The sequence below is a fragment of the Dermacentor albipictus genome, chromosome 5, assembly GCF_038994185.2.
Source record: "Dermacentor albipictus isolate Rhodes 1998 colony chromosome 5, USDA_Dalb.pri_finalv2, whole genome shotgun sequence".
Lineage (NCBI taxonomy): Eukaryota > Metazoa > Arthropoda > Arachnida > Ixodida > Ixodidae > Dermacentor > Dermacentor albipictus.
In genome coordinates this window covers 156,617,880-156,644,817 of record NC_091825.1, presented here as the reverse complement: position 1 = coordinate 156,644,817, position 26,938 = coordinate 156,617,880, and the positions used below count along the sequence as shown (strand labels likewise).

Below are 26,938 nucleotides of genomic sequence, written 5' to 3'. Positions count from 1 at the left end.
GGACATATTATTGCGAAAGAGAAGGCGGCCATAGTATGCAAGGCATCGCCGTCCATTGTGAACTGCCAGGCCAGCCACAAGTACGAGATATTCGTTCCGAAAATTCCACCTAAAGACTATAGCTGTTTACAGAACGACCGACTGAAGTTCATGGCTTAGAACTGAGAACTGAACCTCATCTAAATATGCACCAACTAGCCCTCACCAAGATCCTACTAATGAAGTTCATGGAGGATTCATTACCTAGAACGAGCTTTTACTTTGTTTCAAGGCTTGAAGACGTGTCAATATGAAAGATGTGTACACTATAGCGAAATCTGCATTTATTCCAAACTTTCTAGCGAGCGGGCATTCATGAATTTGTCGCTTGCAATATTCTGCAATAGTGGTGTGCCTCAAGTATAGCAAATAAATGAAATCTTCAGTGAATGCTACTTATTTATTCATTAAATTAGTGCTCCTTATGCAATTCCGTCGTTCACCGTAGTTAATTACTTAGAGAAAACGTTTTGCTTATTTTCCCCGCATGTATATATACCTGCAGATTATCTAGAATATTCTCTGTACATCACAGTATGTTTATGTCAACTTATTTGTTGCTCACTCGACGTTCAGTATACAACCTAAAGCTCTCCCGTATTTTCGGTCCATTCCAATAAAAATGACGCGGACTCTGTGTGGATTACATATCAATTTCTCGAGAATATTGCGAGAAACAAAAACGAAAATTATTGAATTGCTTAAGGAAACCTTTCAGTGGGGTTGTTGAAGATATAATTTGATATTACAGCGTTCATCCTCAATACGGGCGTATAAATGCCGAGTACTGTCCCCGCCGAAATGGGAGCGGAGAGCCAAGTGGGTGGGAATGAAACCGGATAGAGTTGCGAGGGGAAAAACGCAGGAGGGAAGAAGGGAAAGAGCTTGGGAGCGCGCCTGTTGGGAAGGTGCTGTCACCTCGTGGTGAGACCGTGAATTATGGTGTTGCATGGGCGTGGCCGCGGCGTGGTGCCGCTGAGATAAAGAAGCGATAGGCTGGTGAATCGGAGCGGAAGCAATGCAGTGGTGAAAGAAAAGGAGAGAATGGTGCCGGCTAAAGTGCTGGCGGGCTATCGAACCGCCGCGGTGTTCCACGGATTGTCTACTGTTCGCAATTTCGCTGCTGTTGTTAGCTCAGTGTGCGTGAATATGAGACACGAGCGCAAACGCCATCACGGTTTTTCCCGTGCTAGTAAATATGCCGTTTTCGTCGGTGCGAAAGGCAAAAGAACTTGAGCAAGCACCCGCTTTTGTTAAGTTCCTCTTAGTGCGTACGTTACGCCCTTGCGGCATTGTTTTCGCACTCTTTTTCAGCTTATTCTTGAGGGTTTTGCTCTGCGAGGGCTCCTGGAACGTCTCTCTGGCTCGTGTTCATCGTTTTCTGTTGGAACCAATGTCATTGCTTGCCCAACAAGAAATCAACCGTCGTCATTTTGCGCACGAGATTAATACGGCTTTCCTTGTGCGTTTCGATGCTTGCATTTAGCGGAAAAAAATATCATATTATGGCCTGTATTCTAGATTCGGTATTTATATGCACGCAAAAGTGCACGAAAACGTGCTCGAACTTTTCTTTCTTTTTTTTGTTCTGTTTGTTGCAGTAGCTTACGTGGATCGGTAGTCACATCCGTAAATTTGTACAAGGACATTAGGCTTAGCATTACGGAGTCGTCCAGATGATCGTGAAAAAGTAAAGAAATTGAATGATGTTCACCAGTTCTGACAGATGTGCTGTTGAGTGCTCTGACACATGCATTTTCGTGCAGTATAATGGATATATACTGGATATACAATGAACACGGGAAATGACATATTAGGGAACAAAACAAGGAAATAAATAATGAAGACAAATAAAAAGAAAATCAACATGAAGTTGCATGGACTAGAAATTAGAATTTCGGTATTTTTGCATGAACTGCCGGCCAAACTTGAGTATTTTTGTAACTTAAGTGGCTTTTCTGCTAGAACTAGTGTACTTTTCGCTCGTTTAATTAACGGCAAAAATGAGCGTGTACTGGATGTCACTTCCCTTTTTTATGGATGTTAGAGCGCGTCTCTATAAAGAAGGAATTCGAGCGGATTTTGAATCTTTTTCACATTATACGAAATCTCTGTGTTCCATTGCGCTGAAATTACGATGCAATTATTACACATTCAAAAACCTTCCAGCTGGCACGTTTACATATAAAACATGCGTTTTTGAAAGGTGCTGAATAAGCACTTTCCTTTCGACTTAAACAATTGTGTTATCGCTGCTTTTGTCGTATTTTCCGCATCAAAACCATAGTAACAGTTTAACTACTCTTGAACTTACTTCTGTTTGAAATTCTCTAAAGCGAATCCTTAGCGTATATACTCGTTGCGTGATAAGTCCTGGTGCTTGTGTGAAAAGACTGTTCGATATGTAACCTTGAAACCTGTACGATGTATGACGGAACCACTCAAGAGATGAGGAGTAGCCGGCGCCTTAAACTGTGCGCCAACATCTCCTTATACCATATCAATAAAAAAGAAAAAAAAACGCGTTCCATCGGATTTTGAGTGCAGTTTACTAGGAGTCCTTGCAAGAAAAAAGGCGACACTGTACCTGAGAATCGGAACGCGAGCAGCAGTGCTACAAAATGCTCGGCAAATTTGGACGACTTCACCAAAGCAAGCACTGTGCGTGTCCGTGAGGGGGTTTCCATATATATATATATATATATATATATATATATATATATATATATATATATATATATGTATATATATATATATATATATATGTATATATGTATATATATATATATATATATATATATATATATATATATATATATATATATATATATATATATATATATATATATATATATATATATATATATATATATATATATATATATATATATTAGAATTGGCGTGCTTAAAAGGTTTACTAGCTGACAGAAAAAGAACTGAAAACATAAAACTGTTAAAGTGGCTTCAGACATTCCATCTATTACCGAATTTCTTTTTAATGCAGGGAAAAAACACATTAGGTGGTTATACCTACGGTTATCTTTTGCACAAATTTGAGTAAACAAATGTTTTCCGATGCCGGTGTGCGCTGTTTGTTTGTACTGCTGCTTTTTCTGCGGTGTGAGTTTCTTCGAACATGTTGTGACTGGTTTTGTTCGCGCGAGGTTTGTATGTCACCTTCTAACGTTGCGTCGATTGGCCGTTACATTGTGATGTGGCCGTGTGGGGATTTATTGCAGATAACTGACTTTCACGTTATTAATGTGACCATAATGAGTTTCGACAAAGCAGCAAGACATCAGAGGGATTTGAGAAAGCGGAAAGATAGAAATCCTTCTTGCACCGGCTACAAATTACCGTAAAAGGATTAAAAAAGAAAAGAACGTGTATATAGTTACTCACTTACCAGTACGACCACACTCATAACGAATACTATAATTAATGAAATAGATATATTATTTCTAATGAGTCATTTTTGGTATCGAGATCTTGGTTGGGCTACGTATTCGAGCCCCATTTACATGCGGCATCAAACTTCACTAACTGGTCATTGCTTAAAAAGAAAAAGGCAGCTCTGGGAATACATGCCGGGTTACAAAAAAAGAATGTTTTGGATGTTTTAGGGAAGCCTTCTCTGCAAACAAGCAGGATGCTTCCAGGCGAAGATATACAAAGGGATTCGTTCATGGAGATCAATCGTAGCACGGCGGTTTTAACTTTAGCATTGTTTTAAAACGTGATGGAAGGCGACACAGAAAGAACATTCTTTGTCTTTTTAGCTGTTAATTTTTTGGGCAACCGCGCATTGTCGCTGCAGACCCTGGTAATTGCGGCCAAAAAATTGTTACACGCCTTCGCATTACTGGACGGAAGAAGCTACTTGAAAAATCAGGACATGAAATTATTACCGTATGTACGATTAATACATCTGAAGAGCCTACAAGATTTTGATTATTTGCTTTTAGTGTTTCTGAAGAGGAACCGCAATGAAGAATGACGAGGGTGCCCAAAAACAGCGGTTTTCGATGCCACAAGACTGAGATGAAGGATGACGTGCAAGATAACGTTTTAAACATTAAATGTTTATCAACTTATAGTACCATCAATTGGAATCTCTCCTTTTTATTTTACTTTGTGAATGAGCAGACCTGTGGAAAACAGTCGGGACAACAAAAAGATGGAGACTGATGAAAAATAATAAAATAGATAGCCAAGATAGATGCGTCATGCTCCCTATGCGGACTAAGCGCCAACGAGCAGAGTCATCCTATACTTTGTTTTTTGCCCCGAGAAGAGCCGACGAGCGAGCGACTGGGGCGCGCCAGCGCGTACGACTGTCACCCGAGAGAAATGTGCCCTTAATATACCGCGCTATTGGCAGAGCCATTTTCTTTTCTTCTTTCCGCTCGTACGTCGCGACCGATGATAATTTGAATGTATGGCGAGCAACCATGAACGGTTTCCTGGGGCACTCATTTTCGGTTCGAAGTGCTCGTTTCGCGCGGAGCCACCGACCGTAAAAGCCACGACTTTCGAAAACTTATCAAGAAGCCCGAAGAACGTTGTGGGGGTGACGTCGGCGGCGAGGGCTCTTAAAATTACATTTTCCGTCGCTTCCTCTCTGCGGAAGAGGCGGGTGCGAGTTGGAATCGTCCCATAGCGTCCGCGTGCGGTCTCAGCTGCCGTCGACGTGTGTTCGGGAAGCTCTCATGTTCTCTTCGAAGCCAGCGAGACGCGACGAAATTGGGAATCGAATTCGCGCCTGGGAGCTCGAACGAACGCGGCGTTCAACTTCCGTGCCTCTGTCTCCCGAATCTCTTTTTCGTGTCTGTTTCGTTTCTCGCAATTTTCTTTCTTTCATTTGTCTTGCGTCAATTTTGTTTCATTTTCGCCTTGATTTTCTTGTCGTGAACAACAGTCACTGTCCGCCAATTTTCCCCGATCCTTCCTGGTTTCACACATTCTCATATTTGTTTAGATGTGACTTTGGTGGAGTCGTGATTTGTTCTCTCAGTTAACTTTTTGTCTGTTTGTCTTTCCGTTCTCCTCGTTTTATGCCTCTGTTTGTTTCTGTTTCATTTCCCCGTCAAATGGACGCTTCGGTGACAATGATCTTCGCTTGCACGTATTCCTTTTATTTAAAAGCAAGGGCAATGTAAGAGCTGAAGAGGGGGTCGCTGGCAAAGGGCGTCGCCGCATCTAACTCTCGGTCATTAAGAGCGTGTAGCGATAAAAAAAAGAAAAAAAAACATTGATCGGAATATAAGACTACTTGGAGGCCGCGCTACTGGGACGAGGACAAGGTCCCAGTAGCGCTGCCACCACCCGGCTTTCATCGACTTGAGGCGTCGTTGCTGTGCCGGCTGTGGTTGGGAGTGGCCTTCACGAAGGTACAAGCGACATTGATTGGAATGACCGACAGTGCGACGTTTGCAGCACCGAAGAGAACGTCAAGCACTTGTTAGGCCAATGTCGTCGATTTCAGTCAGAGACAAGCCCTGGACGATCGGCCATTGTCCGTGCAGGTGCTATGCTCGAGCGCCGTCCACATCGCTCGTTGGCCCACGAGGCTGCGAAGGCACTTTTGTGTTTCTTGAAGGCGACTGGCCTGTGGGAACGCCTTTGACTTAGGGATGTTCTACGTGAACTCAACGCCTCATTCTTTCTTCTTTCTCAGCTTTCTATTCCCCTTTCCCTTCCCCAGCACACCAGACGCAGTTGTGGTTAACATCCCTGCCTTCTCCCTTACTTTCCTCCTCCTCCCCGCGAAAAATGAAACCTACTAATGAAGTATTGAACGATTTAGCGGCCAGAGCAGCAATGATAGGTTCATGCCCCTGCCGTCCAATTACTGCGACCGACTCGAGATCCAGCGACTCAACCGCAGGATTTATCCTCCGCCTCACAGAAAGCTCAGCACTGAAGATGCCGTAGCTCTCCGACTTATTCAGACAAACACATTTCCTAACCTACACAAATACAGTAAAATGTTCCCACATACATATCGCGGCATCTGCCCCTGGTGCGGCGACACACGCCCTACACTCTTCCACATCTCGTGGGGGTGCGGGGGCAAACCTCAACACTTAAAGACGCCTAGCACGCAATTTGAGCGGTGGGAGGTACAGCTGACCGGCGATACCCTGGCGGGACAAGAAGCTCTCGTCCAGCAAGTACGTCGAGCAGCCATGGCCAGTGGAGTCCTGGAATGAGGACACCACCCACTCGACCTCAAGAGCAACCACCTCGATGGTTCTAATAAATGTTTTTTCTCTCTCGCTCTCTCGGGCAGATGCCTCAAACTTGCTGGCCACGGCAGTCAGCCAATGTACCTGCCAGTCGCAAACGTTTGATACTTGCAAGCATCCGTAGGAAGTCGACTGATAATTTGTCGGTGTCAGCATTAGCTTCCATAGTTGTGCACGTATTGACATAAAACAGAGAACGAGCGTTTCGCACTGGAGAAATAGTGGTGCAAACCACGTTTCAAGAACGCAGGCGACGTGTCACATAGAGGAAATAAGTAATAGAGTAAAAGAAATGAAAGACGAAAAAGCAAGATTAGGAATTAAACGACACTCGTGTTGTGGCGTTAGCCACCGACCGCACAAGCCGTGACTTTGGAAAACTTAACAAGAAGCTCGAAGAATGCTCGGAAGGGCGGGGTGACATTGGTGGCGAATGCGAAACTATGGGTGACCCATTCTTAAGTGCACATGCTGTAGAGATATCAAACAGCGGAAGATAAAAAGGTTCAACAGGGGCCCTGTGAAAACTACGCGCCTAAGTTAATTAAAATAAAAAGGTATCAGAAAGTATGATACTGAGAAGGCAGTCTAAACCGAATTTAAGTCACTTTCAAACATTCTAAAAACGTAAGTGAAAAAGGAAAAAAGAAGCTACACTGATATGGTGGAGTTTGGAGAACAAGTTCACTGACAAAAGTTACGGTATACTGGAGGGCAAAGGTAAAAAAGGCATTGCCGAAGAGCGCCGGAAATTCAAAGTCAGGCTCGAGGCGCAGATGGACGAGAATGCTCGGGAACAAGAACAAGCGAGGTGCCCGAAAGACATTGCAGAGGTTGCACGAAGGAAATAACCATTTGGATCTCGCCGTGTCCGGCTTCTTCCGCCGTCTCTTTTCCCTCTCGGCAGCACAGCCATGTATATTGCGCAGCCAGATCGTGTGCGCGGTACATGGAACACTACTCGGACGGACATCTCTCAGGAGGAATTTGGCTCCATAAATAACGTAGCGCGAGGCAAGAGAAGACGAACACGGGGAGTTCCCTTTCACTACAAAAGGACGAGGCCAAGAGCGAGAGGGCGCCAGTTTAGAGATCGGAACAAAAAGAAGAACGAGCGCGAGGTGGAGGCTCGTTTAACTCTATCAAAACAAAAGAGTCTGCGAAACTTGACGCGTAAAATATAACAAAAGGCAAGAAAACGAAAAGGTAAGTTCGACACAGTTTGAGAAAAAGAAAGTAAAGCCTGCCAAGAGACGACGCCAATTTGTCTTGGCAGCGAGGGCGTTGAAATGCGCATGTAGGATTGCTTCTGCAACTTCCACCCGGCTTCTCCACCTCTGTGCCCGTCGCGCGCTTGGTCGACGCCCTTGTTTTTCTTTCGCGGGCCCGCGCGAATTTTATTCGCGAGACGTGATTATGCTCTTGCCTGCCCCCGTCGTGCTCTGAGCGGTCTAGCGGCTTTTCCCTTCTTCACTCTTAAGCGCTTACTTTTGTTCTTCCTTCTCAGGGTCTTTCTTTTCTTTCTTCGCACTTTTCGTTCTCTTGCTCATGTCCCAGGAGCTTTGTCGCCGTTGTCTCTCTGTCGTCTTGGAGACGGACGCGAGAAAAATCGATGCGTGCGCCTTTCCTGCCTCGACTCCGTGGCTCGTAAAGCCGCAAACGAAGACGGCGTGCCTGCGCGCGTGCACCTCTTCGCCAGCGGCTGAAGCGGTGAAAGCCCCGAGGACCGTGCTCAACAATTGGGCCTCAAGACGGCGGAGACAGGGGGGGGGGATGGACTGGGCAAGCAGAGGAGTTAGCGGCAGAGGCGCGACGAGGTCGCCGAAAGGCAAAACCACCGAGACTGCAAAAGCCGTCCATAAAGCGAAATCTGAGCATCTCTGAAAAGGCGCCTCGCGCGAGACTGAGCAACTTTGGGATGTATATATGAAAACATACGAGCCTGATACATCCTAGTAAAGACACGGAAAGAAATTCAAGAGAGGGAATAAAAATGAAGACGAAACAATTAACAGTATCTCACACCTTCTTTTCGTGGCATTTCCTTAGTGCTTCTGACCAAAGGAAGAAAGCGGAAGAGGAGGCGGAATTTCCCGTCTGGGAGCGCTTACCTGTTGAGCGGCGATAGCGCTTTCCCATGGATGCGTGCATTAGCATGACACAATCCGATTTCCGGGACTCTGGGGGAGAGATGAGAGGGAGGGGGAATCGCTAAGGGGATTCGGGATGAGGACGGTGCAACGCCCACTATCGCGGCTCGTCCGTTGCCGTCTCCCGATTTATTTTCTTCGTTGTTTATCGTTACCCAAGTGCCAGTCGGCTTAGTGTTCGCGCGTCGCGCTTTGATTAACACTGGCGGCGGTCGGCGTTTTTTTCGAGGCCCGCGAGCTTCCTCGCATCGCAAAGTAGCATCGGTGCATTTTAAGAGGTGTGCACTCTATAGGTGTGCAGAGGTAATTTTGTTTCTAACATTGATTTAAAATTTTATGTGTGCGTTTCTGGGAATATATTGTTTTAACATTTGTAATGTCACATGTGGCACTTAATCTTTGTCATGCATTTCAAAGAGATGTATAAATTATTCAAAATGCAGAAACGTTTGTGGTTTTGAAGATAAACAAAATATCGTTTTTTTGCAATCACGTGTAAGTTCTATTGGTCATGCATCACTGTGCATGCGGAAGAACCCAGCAGTCACAGATGCAAGGGTATGACATAATCGTAGTTATAGCAAGGAACTTGATACCATGTACTCTTCTTTATGTTTACGATAAAAGCAGCAAAGGAAAGGGAAAGAAAAGTATACCAGAGAGACAAAGAAAAATGATGACGCTGCTGCTGCCAAAATGTTTTCTTTACGTCCTTCAAAGCATTATTATTATTATTATTATTATTATTATTATTATTATTATTATTATTATTATTATTATTATTATTATTATTAGTGCCAAGTATACGTGCAGTACCCTAGAATGCTCGGAATTCGAAAATGCCTTGTCTAAGCGGTTCCAGCACCGTGCATTACGAGATGCGATTCCCACAGGGGATCTCACCCTGCGGAACGCATCCGGCGCTCTCCGCGGCCATGTTAGTCAATAAATCGATGACAGCACTAACGAGCGCAGCACGCACAGCATGGCTGCACCTGTTCCTTACACGTATATATATATATTTATTTTTCCTGGCTCGCAGCGCTTTTCTGCATTTTCTTAGCAGGCAAGACGCATAACGTCTCGATATAGCGAACTGTCTCGCGACGCCGCCTGATGTCGAAAGGTAACGCTTCTTTGATAAGCGCAGATATCCCCCTGCTACCAGTGCCTGCGAGGCCTAAAATCACATTGGGGACTGCAATTTTAGTAAGACGCTTAGAACGCACGCACATGCACACACACACTCACAGACGCACGAGCTAAGCCCCAGCCACATTGGAGGAAAAATGCCCGCGGTAAAACGCTGTTGCTGCAGCAGTGCGGCCACGCTGACTTGCGGTGCGCCACTGCTGCACGATCACATTGCAGCGTAAAAGTCTTGCTTCCTCCTCTCCTTTACTTCGCGCGTGTGTAGGTGCGAGATGTAGCGCGCTGTGTTCTTCGCCTGCTGACGCATCGGCGCTACGTTTACGTTCTTCGGCCCCGGTCCTTAACGCGAGTCATGCCACGTGACGACAACGACGTCCTTGAAACTGTGATCATAATCACGCTGGTGGGCTCCCTTATGTTGTGGCGCCGCCATATTAAAAAGACAAGGAGAATGAGGTACTGGGTGTCGCCTCCGCGTCCTCATATTAAGGTTTTGTCTTGTCGTACGTAATCGGATATGGTGCTGTCTCCCAAAACCTTTCAATCGGCATGTCTCGGTTTAGACTCATAATTGCGAGAAATTACTGCACAAACTTCCTATAGTGGGAATTATCAGATAATGCGTAAGCATTATTTTCAGTCTGTCGTCTTGCACTCAGGCAACTAATCATTGATTGAGTGGCCGAGTTACGCCCACCGTGGTGGTGGTGGTGAAAAACTTTTATTTATGAGAAGGCCAAAAGTAAAAACAAATTAAAAAGCAGCGTTGTGGGCGGCCTTCGGGCTGCCGGTTGTGGCGTCCAGGCCATGCCTAGTCGCGACGTCCTCCGCCCAGTTCACCAGCCGGAGTTGGATATCCGGCTCGGTGCTGGACAAAGCAGCCTCCCACTGCTGCGAATTGCTTAGGCGCCAAGAGGCAGGGGGCAAGTGTGCCGGGCAGGAGAATAGGACGTGAGCGTAATCGGCGCGGGAGCCGTCACATAAGCGGCAAGTCGGCGAGTGCGTCCCGGGGTGGAAGAGGGCAAGACGTGCAGGAGTAAGGTAGGTATGGGCCTGAAGGTGGCGCCATAAGTGTTGGTGGGGTTGGGAAAGGGATTGGTGCGGAGGGGGGAAGGTGAGCGCGGCTCACTGTGTCGAGGGCCCACTAACCCAAGTGGGCCCACTTAGGTCCACTTCTGTTTTTAATGTATATTAACGGTTTGCCTAACTGCGTTTCTTCTTCTGTGCACTTGTATGCCGACGTCTGTGTACTTTACAGGGAAATCAGTAAGGATGACGATAGAAATATCTTCCAGACAGATTTAAATAACATTTCAAGTTGGTGCGTTAACTGGCTAATGAATTTAAATCGTAACAAATGCAAACTAATGACTGTTTCTCGGCAGTACGATAGCTCCTCAACATACAAACTAGGTGACATCGAACTCTACCATGTATCATCATACCGGTACTTGGGGGTTACTATTACTTACAGCATAACATGGAATACTCATATTAATGTGATCAGTAAACAGTGCTAACCGCACATTAGGATACTTAGCACGTAGCTTCAATAAAGCACAGCTTCCCCTGAAAATGCTTCTATAGAAAACTCTTGTGCGCTCGAAGATGGAATACGCCGCTGCAATGTAGAACCCTCATCACGCAAATTTAATTAGGTCTCTAGAATTAATTCAGAATAACGCGGCGTGCTTCATTCTTTCTAATTACCGTCGTACAACAAGTATAACAGCAATGAAACAAGCTCTATCACTGCCATTTCTGTCACTGCGTCGTATTTCTGCCTTTGCCTCTTTCATAAAGTGTTCCATCATTCATCGCTACGCACCGAGCTCATCACGCCACCCACTTATCGCTCATCAAGGATTGACCATAAACACAAAGTTAAAGGAATTTTTTGTAACACAAACACATTTTATTTTTCCTTCATACCGCACACGTCAAACGATTGGAACTACCTACCTGACGAAATTGTTTCCATTTCTGATCGTTCTCTTTTTTCCCATTCTTTGTCTGCGCACCTGCATTGTAATAGCCATACTTAATCACCTCGTGTATCTCTCCGCCCCACTCCTTTCTTTTTCTTTTTACATGGGTCGCCATGCCTGCAATTCTTTTTGCTTTTTCACGTTTTGTTTCTTCAGTTTCTTTTTCTCCCTTTCCCGAATTTCTCTTATGCTCATATTTTCCACTAGTATTGTATAACATGCTATGTTTATTTCTGTTCAGTTCAGTTATATTTATTTTAGTACCATTCTGTTATATTTCATTTCACTTTTATAATTTGTCGTAATACTGTATAACGCTGCACGTTTCATTATGTTCTTTTCTTTGTTCATATGTTGTCACCCACTCTCCTCTGCAGTGCCTCGGCGATTGAGGCCATCGAAAATAAATAAATAAATAAATAAATAAATAAATAAATAAATAAAAGTGACACAATGTGCAGCAATTATTGCCCCCCCCCCCATGACCTGTCGCAATCACCCAATTGGTGAACCTAATTAGTCGGAAATAGTCTTATTGTGGGAAATTATTGTAATCGTAATTAACCTGGGTTTGGGTAATCTAGAATAAATTAATATGTTTTACCTTTAATAATCTTGACTGTTATAATGTTTATATTGTAATTAATATTAACTAGGCTCAAGCAATTACCCTTAAATGATACTGATTCGCCCTGATCAATTTAATATTATTCAATCGAAATTGGGTTTAAATCACCTTAATTATATTTGATATTGATAGGCCTTAATGAATTGTAATGAAGCTTAAATAAACGTAAGTTTAATTATTTAACGTTAATTGCTCTTGAGCAGGTATTTATTTCATTAATCTCTATTACGCTTCCTTACTATTCATTATTCTTAAGGAGTCCTATTTAGTCTCTATTTTGTTGTAATTATACGTGTTATTCTTTTGTTAACTTTAATTACTCTTAATACCTTTTCAGTACTTCCTATACATCGTCATAATCATAAATCTCAGTAGTCATGCGTTGTCATAAGGTGCTCTCATACCCACGTTGTTCTCATACCGAACCTCTCTCGCGCAGCAAGAATTGTTTTGGCGAAAAATCAAATACGTCAAGCATAGTCCCCCCCAAAATAAGAAAAAGAAACAGCGTGTGCTACAATCTTGCTAATTTATTCGTTGTTTTTAGTGCGGAAATCATATACGTGATCTTTACCTATTTTTCTTACTGAATCAGTATACGGGATAGCCTCATACTGATTTCAGCGGCGTACAAGGGTATTGTGCTCATAGCCACATTCCTGGTCCTAACCGTGCTTTGATGGTCCACTTCTGAAGGGGAGGAAGTCTTACGCCGACACAAGGGATCACGCTGGCGCTGATGTGTCCAAATTTTGGGATAGTCCTTTAGTGGTGGTTTCGGTGGGCCTGGCGAACAAAGAAGCTAGCAGGATGGACAAAAAAAGCCCCAGTTTCCCCAGAAACGCGAAGCATCGATTGCGGTAGTAAATTTGCAGACAGCCATACGAAGTAAGGATACCGCTTTTATCGGCCGTGTCAACGTGTAAACATTCGCCTGCTAACTAAACTGACAAGCATGGTGTGTCAGCGCGCACAGCAAGCATGAATACATCAAACTCGATGACTGCAGATACTTGCTGCCGAAACGCTGGCGTGAGCGAGTGCGGCAGCCGCAGCGACTTTCGTGCTGTCGATCGCTTTGACACAAACTCAGCGCGCCGAGCCATCGACTCTGCCCCTAGCGCAGATCGCTCTCGAGATACTGCCGCGCGACCGCGCGCAGCCGCCACATACGCAGTTGCAGTTGCAGCTGGAGTGAAACGCCGCTCCGCCTCCCCCCCCCTCCCCCCCCCCCTCGGTGCCTCGCAACACTGAGTGCCTCACACACGACGGGAGATGGCGCGCTTCCTCCTCGCTCTCCTCCCTCTCGCGCGGGCGAGATGGAACCGCGATCATCGGCTCTCCTCCCACGACTTCATTCGCACGTATACAGCGTATTGCGCGCGGCGACGGTGTTATCGCCCTTGCACTGTATGCGGAACATCACGGCGACTGCGATTGTAGCAATGCGCCTTGTGTGTCTATATTATTGGCTATCGCAATCAAAATATTTCTTTAAGTTATACTGTCTGTGCGTTCAATATAGACAAAGGCTGTTGTTGGTGATTGTTCAAATTAGTGACAAGGGGCCGACATAATCAGCCATACCATGCCATACCAGCGTGTCGCGAAAACTTTAGCGGCATCGATTACGTAACGTCGCTGCACTTCATCTTTCCTCGCACTCAATCTTGCAGCCGAATATCGCGTCCCACGTCAATGAAGAAAGTCCCCAAGATACCCTCGAACAACAAACAGTCTCTCAAATGGCTTACAACGCTGAAAGGAGAGAAGCTTACGTTTCCTTGGGGATCCGTAGAGCCGCTCCGCTTCTTAGGGATGTAGCTTGTCGATTTGAAGTCGTCGCCAAGCTCCCACCGTGCTCTCGCGTTCCTCATTTTTAATGGAATACATTGGGCCTTACGGCACAGAGCAGGTCTATATAGTTGGAATTTCGACATTTGATTCTAGGAGGAAATCGGAAATACTGTGTTTGCTATATTCGCTTTCCAAGTCGTGCTATGCGCTAGAGATAACCTCCTGGCCTCAGGAAAAGACGCCATTTAGCGCGCTGCGCGGAGTACAGAGCTTGAGTTCTCGAGGAGAAATAAACATGTCGGTCAGTCCTAAACTCCTCGTTAGTTCAGCAAAAGAAGGATAATGCGCTTTGCGTGCACTCAACCGCAAGTCTGCGCCTTCCAGATTAAGTCTGCCGTCGGAAAATGGCGCTCAGAAGAGCTCCTTCTTTTTTTTTCTAAGTGTATATACTTTTCGCCAGTCCGACTGGAAGGGCGAAGACGAGTTCTTTTTCAAAGTGTATAATTCATATTATGTATTTTCTATCCTCTCTCTGCTGTACTACTGACTTTCACAAAAACCAGCTTTATACATGACTTATTTTTTTAAAATTCTTCCTTCTTGCTCTGCCTTCATTCAAAAAGAAAACTATCGCGTTAGTCCTAATTAACTTCGCTGTGGCAGAAAAGCATGTGTTCGAGCTTGTATAAAGATGAGCGCTCTCCATGAAGCCCTGTAGACCCGCACAAAGAAACTTAGGCTGTCACGCTTGGAGAAATTCACCGCCTTTTGAAGTAGAATAAAAAATGAAATAAAAAATAACAAGACTAGATCTGGAGATGAATCAAACCCAAAACTACCAATTCAAATTTTTTTCTCGTGGACAGCTTCTGAAGACACATATAAGCCTAATAAATAGAACTGATGGCAGACCTCTTGTACGATATGTTAAGTACCACTGAACGAAGAGAAAGCCCACAGTGGCTGAAAAAGAAAATGTGGTCAGCAGGGTATCCACAGGTCAACTTTTCAGGAAAAAATAAGAATGACGAAAAAGAAAACGTAAAATCATACGCTGCACTACGAAAGCCGGAAAAGCAGTGCGTAAAAAAGAGAAATAGCCCGCTCTATGTTTTGCTGGCAGCGTGGTCGTTTGAGAAATGTACGATGCCCGGCGCTATACGTTTCTTTTGAAGAAGTGTAGAAAGTTAAATAGAAGTGGGAGAAGAGTCCGCAGTTGGAACTTGGAAATTCCAGAAAAAAAATGTTCTACAGCGAACCGTTATGGAATCCTGAAAAAAGAAAGTGTCTTGGAATATAAAGCTAAGAGTTCAAAACTTGAGATTGGCAAGATTCTCGGCGCCCCATCTATGGGCCACGCTTGAAGAAAACCGCACCGAACTTGCGGTGCTTCCTTTGCAATTGGGTGGGCGTCTATGTGAACGTTTGCTTGGATCCTCAAGTGTGCCCCGCAGTAAGAACGCGGCTGTGAAGATTCCTCTGCTTTGCTCGTCTATATTATTACCTTTTCTTTTCCTTCCTTTTTTGCGCGTGGAACTCGAGAAAAGGAAACAGCAAACTAAGAAACAGCACTTTAAGGCTGTTCAGATGTTGTCGCAGCAGCGGCCCTTCCTTTGATTCCAGTATGTTACCTTACTTCCTTCTGTTCGTTCCCTCTGCGGGCGTTCTATATGCGAAAAAAAAAAAACTTAAGGCAGGAAGAGAATCAATGAGCGGAATGTGTTCCTCTAGTTCTCTTGGCTTTCAGCTGGAGAGAGATTGTGTCGTTTTGTCTGCTTATTCTTCGTTCAATCCTCCCTGTCAGCATCCGCCCTTATCGGTTGCAAGTCAGACGTTTCTTCTTCAAAATTCGGCGGGGAGGGCGTCAGCCATTGTCGAGAAAGGAAAGCCTTCGTTGTGGTGGGAAGGATGGATGCGATGTCATTATTCAGACAAGCGCCCGCAAATGACCCTATTTGCTTGCTTCTATTGCTTCAGTCAGCAGCACTGCAGTGGTGCCGCTATACTCTGTATGTTTCTTCGAGGCTAAAATCTGGAGTGCTTTCTTTCACAAATGGACTGAACTCGGAGAGTATTTGTCTTCTTTAGGAGTTCATTTCCCAATGGCTGTTTCACTATTTTCTTCGCTGGCCTGCTGCTTTAGTCATGTAATTCCTACAGAATTCTTCTGAAAAGTCACGATAATAGCGCACTCTGTTCCTCTGTGATAGAAGGTGGCTGATTTGAGCATGGGAGATGCTCCAGTGCAAGCGCCCTTAGAATCTTTAGATGCGACGCTTCATTTCCTTGTCTCACATGGCTTCATTCAATTAGTGTGGTAAAATAGTTGGCGTGAGAATATTCAATTTTCGGTCGGAACTTTTGTTTTTCATCTGACGTCTCCTGTTCTACGTGCTCCGCGTTTGGCGCTGTTTCTAAAGTGCGCAGAACTGAGCGCACTGATTCCTAAAGCGCCAGAGGTGAGCTAGTCGAGGATACGCGGGGCCCAAACTGCTAAGTGGTTAGCAGAACGTGAACTGCGAGCTGTTATTGGGAGTTTAAAAAGTCGCCTTTATTATGCGCATTCCACTCTATGTAAGTGTACGAAAATTCTGAGGTTGCCGCGCGCTTCTTTTTCTGCCGAGGGAACTTTTGCCCTTGCCTCTTCTAGCGGAAGTTGGAGATAAACACGTTCTCTTCCACATTCATAGTACGGCAACAATTTATTTGACGGGGATGTACACGTTTAATACACGTACTATGAATTCATGCTGAGTATACATTTAATCTCAGGCCAAATGTGTTAAAATTGAGAACGCTTGTTTCCTGCCTGGAATGTTCTGTAACGTTAATGTTCTTCGCATTATGTAAGTATAACAATCTAAAATTTCTTGCAGAACTTCAGCTCCACTATGCCTTTTATATGGTTCTGTTAACTACTGCATTAAAAACGGTGGGTTTGCAAAGCCTAAAACAGAAAATGCGTTAAAGGAACTCCTAGACAGGTGGGGAACATTGTCATCAGCAAAAATCAGAAAACGTTCAAGCTGCACTGGCTCAAAATGCCAAGAGGGTTGCATTCTCGAAATATGGCTTGGAGTAGATCCTCGCTGCATGTTGTCTACATTGTGCGATAGTGGCTTGCTCCATAACGTGAATGTGTTAGACTGCCTCTAGGTAAGATAGGAAGCTAGATAAACCTCCTGTCCAACAAACTTCAAGCGTTCTCATAATGGCTATAGTGTCAAGAGTAGCCAGATCAACGTCAGAGGTGTTGAATTTGATGTGCTGCAATGACACACGAGCCGGTAGCTGGAACAGAGCTAACAACCGCGATTTATACCTTGAGTGAACAGTAAACATTTCGGTGTGTAATGTAAGAGACCCTGCTACAAACATTACGCGCTTTGAAGTTGGGAACAGTCAATACTCTCGGCGGGAGGGAGGGAGGTGTCCTGGAGGGGAAACAGTATGCTAGTAACGGGTTTGGTAAAAATCTCTTTCTTCAAACAACTACAATTGGCTGCTGTTAGGTTCGTGGAATATTCACAAATAACACCAAAAATGACCCTTATCACTTCCCTACAAACTGCAAGCATATGCTTTTTTTTTTGTGGTTTCGTAACGAAAACGCAATCTGATATGTTCGCAACGTTCAAGTACTTCGCATCAAACAAGAGCCACTCTTTTGTTACGAATATCGCTAACAAGCGTACAAAAACACGTAGGACACGCACTCCAAGACATTGCTTCTTGCATAGACCACTTAAAGAAGGCAGCTATTTTTCCTTTTGGGCCTTTGAAAGGAAGCTACACATTGCTCACAGTTGAACACCGTCCACGGGCTATCGATATGTTTCGACACAGAAAACCCACCCCCATTAGTGAAGCGTAACGTGCGCGACTTCTCAGTTCGCCATATCAACATTTAACACTCGTCTATGCAAATCACACAATCCGTTCATTTTATGTTTGTGGGCTTTCTTAGGTTTACTCACATCACGACGACCATGCGTGACCTTCGTAGCGTGCACGGCCGTTGAGAATTAACTTTCTTGCCTGCCGTTCCACTCTTGCTGCCCTCAGGTCTGATGTTAGGCTTAGGGTGATCAGCAAAAATATTGATGCGTCTATCTTGCCAGTGCTAATTGACAGGCATGTTAGAAGTAATGCTCCTCGCAATTATCACCAGCCGAAACGCACTGAGTCCTGACGATTGCAGCATGCAAATCGGCTAGAATATTTGCGCACTCTCGCCTATTGCCGGTGTGCTCCGTTTCTGCCCACATTTGATAATTGGGGATCTCTCGTATGCGGTGAGAAGGATCACAACTTAAGCATTTGGTCATGCTTCGCGACCCAAGATATTCGGAAGATACACTTAAACATGTTAAAAAACGACATCGACAACGCCTCCAGAATAAGGTAAAAAACGTCTACTGGCTCCTGTCTTTAGCTCTCACTTGTGCAGGTGCTAGCTGCGCGTTACAAAGCGGAAGACGGGTGTGGTGTTAGAAAATTGCAGCGTCGCGCTAAGTGGCGTCACTGATTTTTGTCCGAAGAGGAAGATGCGTCTAGAGCGAGGTGGGAGTTGGAGCCATGTCCTTTGAGTCGTGGGTAGTTGCCGTCGTATATCTGCGGAGGAGAGAGAAACGCGTGGTGAGCGATCAGAAGCGAGCCCGGAGCATTACAGTTTCAGTGCTGCTGGCGGTCATTGAAGACAAATGGACGAAGCGCAAAGAAAAACAGTTGTACGTGCACTAAAGGAATCTATGTACAGGCAAAATCGGCTAACATTCGATCTAAAGAGAAACGGGAAAGCATAGCTTTTGCCTAAACCCTTTTCAGTCAGTCATGGTGTGCTTTCAACCCTAGAGCATTTCTTGAAAAAATTAAAGAATGCGTTACTTCGCGTGTATTATTATTATTATTATTATTATTATTATTATTATTATTATTATTATTATTATTATTATTATTATTATTATTATTATTATTAATCATGTCATCACCATCAGCAGCAGCACATGTTTATGTCCATTGCAGTACGAAGGCCTCTCCCAGCGATCTACAGTTACGCCTGTCTTGGGCTGGCTAATTCCATCTTGCGCCTGCAAATTCCTCATCTCCTCACCCCATCTAATTTTCTGACGTCCTCTACTGCGCTTCGCTTCCCTTGGAAGCCAATCTGCAACTCTAATAGTCCACCGGTTATCTTCCCTACGCATTACATATGGCCTGCACAACTACATTTCTTTCGCTTAATGTCGACTAGAATATCGGCTATCCCCGTTTGCTCTCTGATCCACATCGCTTTCTACCTGTCAATTAATATGCAGTAAATAATCATGTGAGCATATATACAAACATCACAAAGAGAAAGAAAAGCGGGCTAGCAACTGTCTCCTAAAACATACACCACGCCTACCTCCTTCAAAAGGAGAGAAAAAGATGAAGAGAAGGAAATAAAGGGAGGAAAAAAGAACGAAAGAGGAATAAACAGCACATCACACAATCACACACAAAGTACCAGCGTTACAGACGAGAGCCTAGTCCCGTGGTTGACAAGACTTCAAGTACATCTTTGTGAGCCTCATATTGAGTTGACGCACAACCCTTCGGAAACAAGATATCATTAAGCGCAGTTCGTGCAAGAACGCATCCAAACAGTAGAAAAAGAACTCACGTATTTTGCTAATATAGTATATACGTAGTACGCATGATTAAAAAAAAAAAAGAAAGCGACACCGGCTGGGGAAAAGAAAGGGGTGATAGTTGCTCATAGTTCTGTGCAGCGTTTGTATTGATGCAGGAGCAAGTAACTTCCAGGTTAGTGCAGGTGGCACACTTTTCCTTGAGCTGACACAAAGACTTACAGAAACGGTTTGGTTCGCGGCTGCCAGCGCGGCCTGCGCGTCCCACGGCGTGTCGTACACGGTCGACTCGGCCACGCTACGCCGTGCGTACGATGCCCTCGAGCCGCGCACGTCTTGCCAGTGGCCGCTTTCCCGGCTCTGCACGCAACTCTCGTACTTCACATGGCTCCCTGGGCGCGCAGAGAATCGAACAGTGCGGAATTCAATCAAATTAGTGACGGACATACAGGAGGTGTGCATCTGAAAGGACGCATAGCTCAGACACTGAAGCAAGGAGTGATCGGGACCATGTGGAACATTTAGTGATGCAAGCCACTACAGATATTATGTTGTGTCTCAGACGGACTCAAGCTACACTTTTGTAGCTCTTAGACTGTAGTCATTTCCCGAATTTCGATGTACATGATAAAATAAAGAGAGTTTTCAGTTGTTAAATATTCACTTCTGTAATTGAAATTATATACGTGATTGTCCAAAGTTTCAGTGCAGCTGCTCATCATTGGGCAAAATATAGCAGCTGATCAGGGTTGAGACAGAGAAAGGGCAAACGGCGAATGAAGAAATACAGCGACTCAGAGTCGCTTACGAATGCGCAATTTGCGTCTGAGCTCTTGTTCGGGTCTAAATACTCTAAATTACATGAAAAGATTCGGGATCTTTTTCTAATCGCAACCTCTATCACCCTTTAATTAGGCCTGTTGGCCAATATATACGTTTCCTAATAGACGCGTGCTCTACTGTTCCGATTTATTTTGGGGAACTGCGTTAAACAGTGGAAGATTTTTAACATATCTGATTCGTTTCTGAGGCTTCATGCATAGGGGGACAACAATGAAAAATTGCAAAAAGGTAAGTACGCGCTCACCGTGACCCCCGAGCATTCTCCTGTAGTAGGCGAGTGCGGCGATGACCGATATGACGATGATGCCGACAGACACGGCCACGGGCACCAGCACTTGGGCGCGCAGGTAGAAAGGCACTTCCGCCGCCTCGACCATCTCCTCCTCGTCCCAGGAACCTGCGAGTGTTTGGATTGCTGCAGTAGGTTCTGTTGCCCCTAGGTGGCAGTGTGATGCGGATGGACCAGATATAAATTCATTGAGCCAAATGGCTTTCTCGTTAGTTTGTATTGTCATAACGTAAAGTCCGCAGCGCTTGCTATAAGCGCTTCCGTTTGTCTTCCTGGCGTCTCTCTAGACAAAAGTAAGCTTAAGCAGCTAACATTGTGCTTTACTTAATTTTGTTCACTAAAGTTTCGATGCTTGAAGACCGGCCAAAAGTGTTAGTTTGAAGCTGCAATCTCAGAGGAAAAAAATAGAAAAAGAATATGGGGTCTTCCGCGCCGATTCATATATGCCGAGAGGAAGGGACGAATTTATTTGCAGAAATGCAGAGACGTTGACTCGAGCTGTCGCTCGCTCTAGTCTGCTACTCTGAACTTCATAGCTGGGCAATATTAATTCAGCCTAGAATGATGGGAATTTGTGCAAGGCATTTGAGAAATGAAGAAGAAAAATAAATGTGTAGAGTTTTTTTACCTCAACCGGATTCTTCTTCGAAGTTTTCCCCTGCTTTCATCCTTACTAACCTGTTCACTGTAGCCGAGGTGGCCGACACATTCAGGGGGCGCGCATTCGTAAGTTTTAGAAATATGCCATAAAGAAGAATTGACGTCAAAAAGGGGTCTGCAGCACACTGTTTGCCCCTTTTCATGTGTAAATACTTTGTTATGTCTCGCGTTTCTTTATATACTTCTTTACTGTATCGTCACAGTGCGCACTGGGCCATCATAAAATAAGCTACCGTTCAAACACACTCTATCTTATCAGAACGTCTGAGAGAAGGACGTTGATGGGGCTGCTCAGCAAAATAAAAGAAATGGTAAAAAAATAATACGTAGGAGCGTTATTTTATTATTGAGCGAAAATCTCGAGTGGCGCATGTTCTTCAGCGGACCTGAGCGAGTGCGTTTGCAATGGTCAAAAGACAAGTATACTGAGGGGAAAGCACAGAGACAGCTAAGCTGGCGAGTAGCCTGTTTCACAGACTCTTAAAACAACGCTGCATACGATTTATCTCTCACACACTTAATTGGAGGCTGTGTCTCGGGAGCAAGACAACAGTGCCTGTTGGTGTAAGGACGCAAGTTCATGTGCAAACATGAATAAGAACTTGCCGCCAATGCATGCGCGCACAACAAACATGCGCAACACTCTTCGGGAACTCGACTATACAAAGCCGCGTGTACCGAAAGTCGGCCAAGATTGACTAAAGGCGGCCCTTAGCATGATGTAATATTTTGTTACATGCAGTGCGTGAAGCAATTCGTGCGGCTCATGCAGTATTGCAAACTTGTGGGGTTAGAGAACGCTACTCTATACCTTCTGTGCAGGCCTTTCTAATAACAGAACGACGCATAGCAGATGGTGCACGTTATATCGATCGCATTTCCTTCCGGATGAACTATATACGCACGCATAATGCAGTCATACGGCGACAGTGACATACACCTTTGGGCTTTATAATGAGCAGTGGGATGTTCCGTTGAATACAGCAGATAAATTTTAAAAAAATTAGATTGTGGGGTGTTTTACGTGCCAAAACCACTTTCTGATTATGAGGCACGCCGTAGTGGAAGACTCCGGAAATTTCGACCACCTGAGGTTCTTTAACGTGCACCTAAATCTAAGCAGACGGGTGTTTTCGCATTTCGCCCCCATCGAAATGCGGCCGCCGTGGCTGGGATTCGATCCCGCGACCTCGTGCTCAGCAGCCCAACACTATAGCCACTGAGCAACCACGGCGGGTGCAGATAAATTACAGACACCACGAAACCTGCGTTGTTTGTACGCACCTGTACCACGTCTGCGTCATTCAGCTTGCTGCCTTTTTGCCTTGAAATGATGACCGCCTCATGAATGAACGGGGAGCATACAACGTGGTATGCGATCGGGCGGTAGCACGTTTTCCAAAAGGACGGAAGCTCCATCAACCTGGCCGCAGACGCGCGCGCGAATGCGCCTATACACGCGCGAACTGAGTGGGTGCCGGCTCAAAGATATCGCACATATGGTGATGGGACGCGCGCATCTCCGTATTAAAGCGCCCGGGGGGCAATTCCATTGAAATCTGGCCTTATGTTACGCAGTCGGCTTCATATTTTACGCGCGAAAAGCCACGCGAGATAGTGGCGGGAGAAAAGGAAAGAAAAAGAAAACGCAGTAAAATACAGCGTTGTCAAAACAAGGCGTCCGCAAGAACGCCTGGCCGATGAAAAAGCAAACATGAAAGCAAAGGAAAAGTGGTCGACAAAAACACGCAGCCAGCACGTCAATATTGTTCGAGCCTAGCGACCGGCAAGGAACACCTGCAGCTGCTACCGGAGGAAGTAAACGTGTCGGAAGGTAAGGGAAAGAAAGTAAATATAAACATGTCATGAGAGAGGGAAAAAAACGGAGCGACGCCCTGAGAAAGAGCTGGGGGAATGGGAAGTTTAGTTTCGGCGAGACTGCTTCTCCAAACGCGATGCGCGAGAGGAATACGTCGTCATAGCAACGCCGTATTCAGTAGCGATATCTGAACCTGAGGCCGGGGCCAGGTTTGCTGTGGCGGGCGTCCTCCTTTCGCCTGCGTATCGACGGAGTGCCGAGAGTAAGCGCGAAAAGCCCGAAAACAAAAGACCGGGTCAGTGGAAGAGAGGAAGAGAAGATAGATGAGCACGAGTGGCTCCAGATTAGCGTGCTAGTCGATTTTTATACTGGGCTCGTTATATAAGACTTCTATGGCGGGGTGTCAAACTCTGAAGGCCACAGATTGGGTCCTGCAAGGGTTTGGAAGCATTGACTTTTTTGCATTTCGTTTTTGTTGGCTGATGGGAACGGTTGCTGCTTTGCTGACTTGACGCGTTCAGTCCATAGGGCACAAAAGATGCATTGCGCACGCCTTCCGTGAAAAAAGTATTCGTCACCGTTGTTATCATCGTCTCCCTAATTCACAACGTTTCCCCGGGACACAAGCCACAAGTGGTGGAGTCCCCAGCGGCTTTCAATTATCTTCTTTCTTTCTTTTATTTGTTTTCGGTTCGACTCCGTTTACATGCTGACGGCGCACAAACATTCTAGACATCAGAAACACGCTCTCTCTTTCTTACAAATATCGCCGATCGACGTTCGAAATAAAGCTGTCGTCGGCAAATTTGGGCGCATCGAACAGAGAAGTTTACTCTTCGTATTAGTAATCGGTCCATGTCTTGACTATTATATCTTTCGCCATCGCAGTTACCTGTCTCTGCACGGAAACAGGGAAATCGCAAGCTGTTTTATGATTTCAATCTGTGATCAAGTGAATACCACCTCTATCTTCGCATCTGCGCAGAGTTTAATCGGAGTATGATTTTCAGCCACTGCAGCATACTATGTACTTTTTGTGTAGAAGCTACAAATGGGGGTCGGCTTTCAAGACGCTGACATTCACCTGGACACAATTCACTTCCCGGCCAGCTGCGGATGCTCAAAATTGAAGCGCCTTACCGCTCCTGAGAGTGGTGAACGATGCCGGCGCGGAGAGCTGTCCCCTTCCCTCGAGGTTGTAGGCGGCCAGACGCACTTCGTAGTGCGTGTCTCTCTGCAGGCCACGCAGCAGCATCTTGCGTGCATGTGGCGGGAAGTATACCGAGCGCCAGCTTCCTTCGGAGTTCTTGTACATCACCAGGTACTCTGCGGTGCAATCGAGTCAATGGTTACACGTTTTGGACAACATGCTGCGAATTGCCACTTAAGTAGCGTGTGCAGGAACTTGCGATGCAGGTGTAACTTGCCATGGGATGTAACCCTGTGGCCCTTCTGGGCAGGATGAATGCTTTGCTTTTGGCTGAAATTCCAGTTATTTTAATGGGCGCGCACAGTTCATACGCGTATTTTGTGTGAGTTGTACTGCGTAAGCTAGCTGAGCCTATCAAACGTGTACCGTGCATCTACCATCAATACATACAGGATCGGACTGCTGTTAGCTCTTGAGGCTGTGTTTTTTGCATTGACCGCCCTTTAGAGAGGGCGCTACAAATAGAATATTGCCGGACCTCGACTATTCAGCCAACAGCGCATCAAAAACTCAAATAACAAGCAGTTGAGTTCACTGATTTTGTCTAACCTGTGTTCCTGTGTACACATAAGTACTTCGACCATATATTTTTGAGCATGCATGGACTTTGTCGCAATGCATCAGCATGCTTGATGACTTTTGACTATAGCTCATGCATAAGGACATGTATTCTCTGCCAATTCACACTGTTGTATATGGTTAGGCGATTCGTCCATCCGTCTATCCCCTGTACGCCGAAAACTCCTCCGACGCAAACTCATGCGCATGGGCCAAGAGAAAGAGAAAGAGAGAGAGAGAGAGAGAGAGAGGCGATTCGCGGCGCCAGTAGTGACGTTGTTGCTCTCCGTTGCAGCCGAGCGCGCGCGCAGCAATTTCTCTCAGGCTCCAAAATGGGCAGGCCACGCGTCATACGTACTCCTGAGAAGCAGGCAGCTTTCGATCAGCAACGCCTCAAGCAGAACGGGGAACGAGCTCGTCTACGCCGTGCCGATGCTGCAGCCCGGGCACAAGAACAGGCTCGTGCAGCCGAGCGCAAGCAGCAATTGCGTACCGAGGATCCAACAGCCTACCAAGCCGTCGTTTAATAAACAGTCGGGATTAACCCAGTGATAAACACCGGGGCCGCACGTCTTAGCTTCGCTGGTTAACCATCTGTACAAAATGCTTGGGTGGTGATTTTTAATATTTTCTTTAAGAATTACAGTTGTTAGTGTTTGGGCGTTCTAAAGTATCATTTGTAATATAATTATTTATTTATTTATTTGAAAGCAAGTTATTTTTTTTTGCATAGAAGTGAAATGAAGTAGCCGGAAGCGTACTTCTACCAAGGTCTCCCCTTAGATCCCATTTAACCTTACTTACCGAGCAATCGTAAGGAAGTCCATGACATATCTATCTTTCTCACTGTGTGAGCCCCTGTCACTTCCCGTTTCTTTTGCTTCATTTACGTTGTTGTGGACGGCGCTGCCTCATAGCGTGTTCCAGTTGAAGTCGCCGAAGTCAGATTAGCGAATAGAATGAAGCGGGGTCGCCTTCTGTAGGTTCATCAGCTGACCTGTTTTACGCAACTTGCAAAGGGAACGCATCACTCTTTCTCACTTATGAAGAAACTTGAACTATAATGTAATTCTTTCGAAATTAATATTGGATGTAAACACGTAAAGTAGAAATTATAGTCCTCGGAGAGAAAGTGTCTTGAGTATTGCAGGTAAGTATAAGTACAGTGTGAGTGAATTGTAAATTATTTACATGATATCGCATTAAAGCGGAGAATTCACTGTACACGTTCAATTTGTATACACTTTGCTAAGGAGAACAAGGAACAGCGTCAGTCATGTAAAATTAACCAGTAAGTTCTGTCTTTCTTTTTTTTTTATCTGAGCAGCCGCCCAAACCCTAAGCGCTTCAGCAGAATGCTACATGAATACAGTGCCTTTCCACCAAGACTCACGCGTCACTCCCTCAGTCGGCTTCTGCTTCGAAGTGACTGTCAGCAGCACCGAACAGCAGGTCACGTCGCCGGTGAAGAAACTCGGAGGTCCCGGCATCCCTGTTTCAAAATATCAAGAGAACAGAGAGAAAGGAACTCGGCCAGTGCACGAATGCCTGCAGACGGTACTAAATTATGAAAGCACGAAGCCCGATTCCCTGAATCCAGCTGAGCCAACATGCGCCGACCCTTGCATAGTGATGTTCTAGCACAGCGCTACAATATGCCTCGCTGTAGAAGCATGCAGCGATGATGTATAGCCGGGGCAAGATAACCTACGCCAGGATATCATTGAGCCGATCGCACGTGTGCCTTCCGTGCTGGTGCGCTGTCCAATCACGATCCGAGGCAGCAGAACGATAGCCATTGCTCCTGTCGACCAGGAAATACCTTTAGAAACAGGGATCATCACAAATGGACCCTCTAATCAGATTACACGAGCGGTTGAGACGTTTTAACACAATTGGGATTAGTACAGGTGTAAAAGATATT

The 26,938-nt window shown here is 45.3% G+C and overlaps 2 protein-coding genes across 4 annotated transcripts in view; both read right to left on the bottom strand.

Moving 5' to 3' along the window:
* LOC135902304 (cell adhesion molecule Dscam1-like) overlaps nt 1-18,267 on the bottom strand; it is a 51,655-nt gene extending 33,388 nt beyond the window's left edge. For 2 of the 3 annotated variants that reach the window (XM_070539211.1, XM_065432272.1), the window contains exon 1: nt 13,984-18,267. The gene's annotated coding sequence lies outside the window, so the exon portion shown is untranslated. Of the gene's footprint in view, nt 1-8,398; nt 8,468-13,983 lie in introns of all 3 variants that reach the window. The other variant, XM_070539212.1, reaches the window with a different exon arrangement.
* A 135-nt stretch (nt 18,268-18,402) lies between these two features.
* LOC135902305 (cell adhesion molecule Dscam1-like) overlaps nt 18,403-26,938 on the bottom strand; it is a 32,903-nt gene continuing 24,367 nt past the window's right edge. The window contains exons 9-13 of the mRNA XM_065432273.2: nt 26,408-26,506; nt 24,387-24,572; nt 20,723-20,875; nt 19,858-20,027; nt 18,403-18,616 (exon numbers count right to left, since the gene is read on the bottom strand). Of these exons, the coding sequence (XP_065288345.2) occupies nt 18,524-18,616; nt 19,858-20,027; nt 20,723-20,875; nt 24,387-24,572; nt 26,408-26,506 (701 nt within the window). The 3' untranslated portion in view covers nt 18,403-18,523. The remainder of the gene's footprint in view (nt 18,617-19,857; nt 20,028-20,722; nt 20,876-24,386; nt 24,573-26,407; nt 26,507-26,938) is intronic.